General features: G+C 47.3%; 1 protein-coding gene across 1 annotated transcript; it reads left to right on the plus strand.

Moving 5' to 3' along the window:
- The first annotated feature begins 2,458 nt into the window (after positions 1–2,458).
- LOC139755826 (uncharacterized) lies at positions 2,459–6,269 on the plus strand. Its single transcript, XM_071674430.1, has 3 exons — positions 2,459–2,518; positions 4,902–4,963; positions 5,115–6,269. The coding sequence occupies exons 1-3, from the start codon at positions 2,473–2,475 to the stop codon at positions 5,727–5,729; spliced, it is 723 nt and encodes a 240-aa protein (XP_071530531.1). The 5' UTR covers positions 2,459–2,472; the 3' UTR covers positions 5,730–6,269.
- Positions 6,270–7,390: the final 1,121 nt, after the last annotated feature.

Raw genomic sequence — 7,390 nt, forward strand, 5'->3', positions numbered from 1 at the left:
GGGGTGTGGTGTGGTGATGATGGTGGTGGATCATGGGGGGTGGTGTGGTGATGATGGTGGTGGATCATGGGGGGTGGTGTGGTGATGATGGTGGTGGATCATGGGGGGTGGTGTGGTGATGATGGTGGTGGATCATGGGGGGTGGTGTGGTGATGATGGTGGTGGATCATGGGGGTGTGGTGTGGTGATGATGGTGGTGGATCATGGGGGGTGGTGTGGTGATGATGGTGGTGGATCATGGGGGGTGGTGTGGTGATGATGGTGGTGGATCATGGGGGGTGGTGTGGTGATGATGGTGGTGGATCATGGGGGTGTGGTGTGGTGATGATGGTGGTGGATCATGGGGGTGTGGTGTGGTGATGATGGTGGTGGATCATGGGGGTGTGGTGTGGTGATGATGGTGGTGGATCATGGGGGGTGGTGTGGTGATGATGGTGGTGGATCATGGGGGGTGGTGTGGTGATGATGGTGGTGGATCATGGGGGGTGGTGTGGTGATGATGGTGGTGGATCATGGGGGGTGGTGTGGTGATGATGGTGGTGGATCATGGGGGGTGGTGTGGTGATGATGGTGGTGGATCATGGGGGTGTGGTGTGGTGATGATGGTGGTGGATCATGGGGGTGTGGTGTGGTGATGATGGTGGTGGATCATGGGGGTGTGGTGTGGTGATGATGGTGGTGGATCATGGGGGTGTGGTGTGTGGTGATGGTGGTGGATCATGGGGGGTGGTGTGGTGATGATGGTGGTGGATCATGGGGGTGTGGTGTGGTGATGATGGTGGTGGATCATGGGGGTGTGGTGTGGTGATGGTGGTGGATCATGGGGGTGTGGTGTGGTGATGATGGTGGTGGATCATGGGGGTGTGGTGTGGTGATGATGGTGGTGGATCATGGGGGTGTGGTGTGGTGATGATGGTGGTGGATCATGGGGGTGTGGTGTGGTGATGATGGTGGTGGATCATGGGGGTGTGGTGTGGTGATGGTGATGGTGGAACATGGGGGGTGGTGTGGTGATGGCGGTGGTGGATCATGGGGGTGTGGTGTGGTGATGATGGTGGTGGATCATGGGGGTGTGGTGTGGTGATGATGGTGGTGGATCATGGGGGTGTGGTGTGGTGATGGTGGTGGTGGATCATGGGGGTGTGGTGTGGTGATGATGGTGGTGGATCATGGGGGTGTGGTGTGGTGATGATGGTGGTGGATCATGGGGGTGTGGTGTGGTGATGATGGTGGTGGATCATGGGGGTGTGGTGTGGTGATGATGGTGGTGGATCATGGGGGTGTGGTGTGGTGATGGTGGTGGTGGATCATGGGGGTGTGGTGTGGTGATGGCGGTGGTGGATCATGGGAGTTGAGAACATAAGTCAAATGCATCATGGTACCATGTACCTTCCAAGAGGAGGATCATGATGAAGGAATAAGGACTTAACATGGTACCATGGGAGGAACAATGGTAGCATAAACTGTTGCCCAGAATGGAATTGAATCGTGATAAATAGAGTCGTGTCATGGGATTGGATTCTACTAAGAGGAAAGATGGTCATATGGTTAATGATTCATGGTTAGTGCGGGCAATTATTCAGTATCCTTATTACAGAAGATCGAATCTCATCATATATAGTATCCAGGTCCATATCCAGCCAGGCCATGAACCAAGATATCATGGTTGGGTGGTGTCTCCCTTCAGTGCCTGGGTTCGAAGCCTCCTCTAGAGGGAAGCCGATCCGAAGCGCTTCGAACAATATCTCGAAAGTCGTCTCACTTCCGTCTCCACTCTATTGCTCGCTCCTCTATTTCATTTTTTCATCCCTATTGACACGGGAAATTCAGCTGTGTTTCTCCAACATAATAGCAAAATATAAAGTAATATACACATATATTATTCATTTTAACATATAATACAAAAAATCTGTATCAATATGTAAAAAAATGCAATGATTTACGAAAAGGGTATCATATATATATATATATATATATATATATATATATATATATATATATATATATATATATATATGTGTGTGTGTGTGTGTGTGTGTGTGTGTGTGTGTGTGTAAGGAGAACATGTATTGGTAGTTATAACTTGTTAACGGCCTTAACGACCCCTATCAACTGATAACCCTAAAACCCAAACAAGCAAACAGCCAAAAACCCCGCACACAACCCCCATTGAAAAATCTTACACCACAAACCATCATTTTCCCTTCCCTTCCCTTCACAAAACAGAGATTACTCTTTTCAAAAGACTTTTCTCGTGTGGCACCACCATTGCAACTATTGACCCACTCGAGCAGCAACTTCCCTTCTCTTTTAATTTCCTTTTTCTTTGGGTCATTCTTACAGAAAAAAAAAATGGGAAAATCTGGTTGCCGCCGACGATCATAAGAGAAAATGGAGAGTAGGTAGGTTACCTCATCGCTCTCGAGATAATATAAAGCAGGGCCAAGAGACGGCAGCGTCCAGTCCACCACGATGGCAAGGCTTAATAATAACTACGTTCTCTCCATCTGCCTCTTGGGTGAGTTGACCAGACAATAGTGAGATGAAACCTTCCCTTTTTCTCTCCTCCTCATTCGACCCTTTCCGAATTCCATTCAATGCGGGAAGGCTTGCGTCAGTCACTCACTCGGGTACTGAAATGAGACATCTTCATTCCCACTGATTCATTTACGCATAAGCCAGGCTATTCATCGCTCAAGTCTCTGCCTCTTTCGTTTCCCTGTCGTGCTGGGCTCCGAGGAGGAGTTGCAGGTTAATGTCTTACGAGGCCAAAAAAGAAAAAGAATAAAGATATCTTTTCATTGGGTATGTATCGGTAATAAGTGTTGTTTCGTCTGAAGAAATGCTCGCAACCTGGCCCTCAGAGAGCATCGTTATAAATGTTTAGTTTCTATCTTTTCCTAAGAATGTTTTATTTGTTTACTGTTATTAGAACACGATAGTGGAGGCCCCATAACACGACTGTATGACCCTTGAAGACGACAATAAGACACTTGAGCATAGGCGAGGGTCGTTCCATCGTTTTCATAAAGGATTCAGTTCTCAAAGACCAGGAAATGGGAAAAAAAATCACCCATTTCTCAAAGACTAGGAAATGGGAAAAGAAAAATCACCCATTTCGAGACTTTGATTTAAATTCTCCTGCGTAAAACGCTCACAACTTCCCAGAGACCAGTTTACTATAGTCATTCCTAGAGACCAGTTTTCTAATTATCTTTCATATTACCGAGACTGCAGAGTTGATACTCATAATCGTACCTTCAGTAATGGCATTGTATGTAATTATCATCGGTCAGTTATGACGGGTCAGAGATATATATATTTGTAAAAGGATAGCAATTATAGTCAGGGTCCCTTGTCATGATGACGCTATAACATATGTGTGTACATTGACGATATGTTAAGAGTTTTGTATGACAGCATCGCTTCAAAGCCAGAGGAATCCATTCACTTCTAACTCTAATACAGTATGGGAAAATTAGCTATATAATGACGCGTTTAGTATGTTGTCTGTGACAGCGCCGTCCTGAACTCTCAACGTCATCACCAATGCATAATAGATGTTTGGAAATAAGTCATATATTACGAAGCCTTTCGTATGGCAAGACCGCAATAAACTCTTAGGCTTCAGTTCGTAAGTATCAACATATTTGAAATTTAACAGCATTATGTGGCGTTACAGTTCAAAAGATCTCTTTTCTCCCTGTATCTTGACTATATCCCACGGCAATAAAGTTCTAAAGATGAATCGTTTGTTCTAATAAAGCGAAGGTATAGAGAAATTAAGAGTATGATAAAGAGAGTAATATCATACCGTCGCGTATGGCAACACCGGCCTCACCCCGGTCGGCTCCGATCCCCAACACAATGGCTGTTTACACAATAGGATTTGAATAATGAATGTGTTTTAATAGCATCGAAGCCTCTTTACCGATGTTCTAGTGAATAGTTTACAAAGCCGTAATTAAGGAGTTTTTCCCCCGAGCGCAGATATGCTGGCATTCGGATTTTACGACCAGAGTACATTTCGCTACGAAACAAAGGTATTTCAACTTTGCGAGAGTAAATTGGTGAAAGAATCGACCGTACTGGATACCGGAGGTTAAGTTATTACCATTTTGTTCCACGGAATTTGTATGCTCGGTAATTATAAGGAAATAAATGGCATAAGCGGGTTATAGTGTACGTAGATAATATAATCTAACTTTACCTAATGTGATAATAGCCATTATGATTAATTCCTTGAACACAAGGGTACAGCCAGTGAACACGAAGGTACAACTACGACGGTACAACCAGTGAACACAACGGTACAACCACTGAACACGACGGTACAACCACTGAATACAACGGTACGACCACTGAACACGACGGTACAACCATTGAACACGACGGTACAACCACTGAATACAACGGTACGACCACTGAACACGACGGTACAACCATTGAACACGACGATACAACCACTGAACACGACGGTACAACCACTGAACACGACGGTACAACCACTGAACACGACGGTACAACCACTGAATACAACGGTACGACCACTGAACACGACGGTACAACCATTGAACACGACGGTACAACCATTGAACACGACGGTACAACCACTGAACACGACGGTACAACCACTGAATACAACGGTACGACCACTGAACACGACGGTACAACCATTGAACACGACGGTACAACCATTGAACACGACGGTACAACCACTGAACACGACGGTACAACCACTGAACACAACGGTACAACCACTGAACACGACGGTACAACGTCGTACCGTCGTGTCATGAAGGCCTGTACCGTCGGTGCATGAGCACTGTACCGTTGTATGTTGTACTGTCCACTTCCCCCCCCTAGACACTTGGTAACTTTGAGTTGTTCTCGTGGCTCAGGTGTGGCGGTCGTGTTGGTGGCTGGGGTGAGGGAGGAGCCCACCGATCCACCTCCTGCCAGGGTAAGTCACCTCCTGCTGTCTTGACTTCGTTCTTGTCTTCTGCTGTACCGAAATAAAGGCAAATATATACATTTGGAATATAAATTTAAGGGTTATTTGTTTATATATATCTCTGTATCTCCCTTACTCCCTCCTTCTGCGCCTTCTGCAGGAGAAGCGCGGCTACGTAGGCGGTGGTGGGGGTGACGTGTACCTCAGCCAGGGCGTCTCGATCGCCAACCAAGCGGCAGCTCAAGCCACCGCCGCCGCTGCGGGTCTGAAGGGCGCCTCGCGCGCCGCAGCCGCCGCCGCGGCGAAGAAAGCAGCGGCTGCGGCCTCGGCCGCCGCACAGACCGCTCTTGCCGCAGCCGCGCAGAACCAAGCCCAGGCGGCGGGGATCACGAAGGCGGCGCAGGGGGCGCAGGCCGCAGCCTCCGCCGAGTCGTCCCTGTCGTCGCAGGCGGCGACTGCCGCAGGGGCGGCCGAGGCCACGTACAAGCTGGCCCGGCAAGTGTCGCGGGGCCTGGGGTACGCGCTGGCCGAGGCGCAGGCCATCGCCCAGCAGGCCCTGCAGGCCCTGCGGGCCATCATGGCCGTCCAGGTGGCCCAGTCGGCCATGGCCCAGCAGGCCCAGCAGCGGGCCAGCGCCCTCCACCAGAAGCAAAGTCTGGCCCTGAAGGACCTGCAGTTGGCCCAGGCAGCGGCGGCCCAAGCCCAGGCAGCGGCGGCTAAGGCTCTGGCCAAGGCTAAGGCCAAGGGTAGTGGAGGGTATGGCAGCAGTCAGTGAGACCCCACCACCCTATGTGCACTAGTGACAAGGGGACGAGGGATCATCAAACATGATGTAATGGCCTATGTGCACTAGTGACAAGGGGACGAGGGATCATCAGACATGATGTAATGTCTTCTGTGACCCGGTGATCTGACCTTCTCAGAATCATGTCACATACTTGGCTCGACATGTTCACCTAGGTCAGTTCTTTTATGGTGGACTCAGCTCGTATAGTTGAGATTAGACTTGTCTCGCTCGGGTTCATGGTTGGAAGAAAAAAGATCCTTGGTCTCAGTTTCAGTTGACTGGCTTCGCGTGCTTCATGTTCACTCAGTTTCACTCGATCTCGCTCGTTGTTGTGTGCACCACTACAGAGATGTATCATATAAAGTCTCGAAACTGCTTCGCTCTGCTCGACTCAAAAGGTTCGTGCCACTCCTCCTCCACCACACACACACCACACACACACACACACACACACTAGGGTGCTTTTTGCATGGGTCATGCCGTTAATATATTTTCATTAATTACTCTATTAAGTACTTGTATCTATAATAAATCATATACACAAACTGAAGTTTTCTTAACTAACTCCTTTTTTTTATGGGGTAGGGTTTTTTTTAAAGGTTTCCCCGAAGAAAATGAAGCTGGAGATTCGAAGCCTCTTTTCTGGAAGAAAAAAAAAAGAAAACGGAAAATGGGAAGGGTTCAAGTCTGAAAGAAAATGAGATTAAAGGGATACGATTGCCCTCCAGTTTACCATATAGGGTTTACGTGACGAGTATACACTTGAGGTGGAGTATACCGAAGCCATAAAGAATGGTTTACAAAGTATATCCCTAGTGGGCTACATAATGATGCTGATTGAAGAAAATGGGACGTGGGGAGGCATGGTGAGACTGAATGAGAGAGAGAGAGAGAGAGAGAGAGAGAGAGAGAGAGAGAGAGAGAGAGAGAGAGAGAGAGAGAGAGAGAGAGGACGAGATGATGGGAAAGATGAAAGAAGAAAACGGGGGGAATGGGGCTCAAAGAGAGAGAGAGAGAGAGAGAGAGAGAGAGAGAGAGAGAGAGAGAGAGAGAGAGAGAGAGAGAGAGAGAGAGAGTTAGCTCTATACTCCCCCAGCCACATCATAAAAACCACACGTAAATATTTTTCAGCAAAAATCTTGGACGACCACTGAGCGATAACCACAGCTGCTTCTCAGAATGTTTCCTCTCTTTCCCATAAAATTTCCCCTCCTCCGGCTCGTCGCTTTTCGAAATGACATATGTCATGTCTCTACAGACTAAGCTCCACTTATCCTTCCTTCATCTCAAAGAAGAACACGTCTAAGTATCTTCGTAATTGCTAAAAAATTCAAAGTTATCCCTCTCTAATGTTGAAGAAGACTTTTAAGTATAAGTGTGTATGCTATTACTTAAGAAAAAAATTAAGCTTACCCCCTCTTCTAGTGTTCGAGATCACTTCTAAGTATAAGTACCTACGTAACTGCTACAAAAGTGAGTTCAGAACTCTTGATATCTTCGTAACTGCTGTAAAAAGTGTTTAGAACTCTTAACATCTTCGTAGTCGCTACAAAAAAAGTGTGTAGAACGCTTCATATCTCCGTAATTGCTATGAAAAAAAGTGTCTAGAACTCTTAATATCTCCGTAATTTCTATATAAAAAAAGAGGA

The sequence above is a fragment of the Panulirus ornatus genome, chromosome 20 (genome assembly GCF_036320965.1).
Source record: "Panulirus ornatus isolate Po-2019 chromosome 20, ASM3632096v1, whole genome shotgun sequence".
Classification (NCBI taxonomy): domain Eukaryota; kingdom Metazoa; phylum Arthropoda; class Malacostraca; order Decapoda; family Palinuridae; genus Panulirus; species Panulirus ornatus.

Bases quoted from the DNA above. Each gene is read 5' to 3' on its own strand.
- LOC139755826 (XM_071674430.1), top strand. From the start codon at position 2,473: ATGGCAAGGCTTAATAATAACTACGTTCTCTCCATCTGCCTCTTGG. The intron at 2,519-4,901 runs GTGAGTTGACCA...CTCGTGGCTCAG, and splicing joins TCTCTCCATCTGCCTCTTGG to GTGTGGCGGTCGTGTTGGTG. The intron at 4,964-5,114 runs GTAAGTCACCTC...CGCCTTCTGCAG, and splicing joins CCGATCCACCTCCTGCCAGG to GAGAAGCGCGGCTACGTAGG.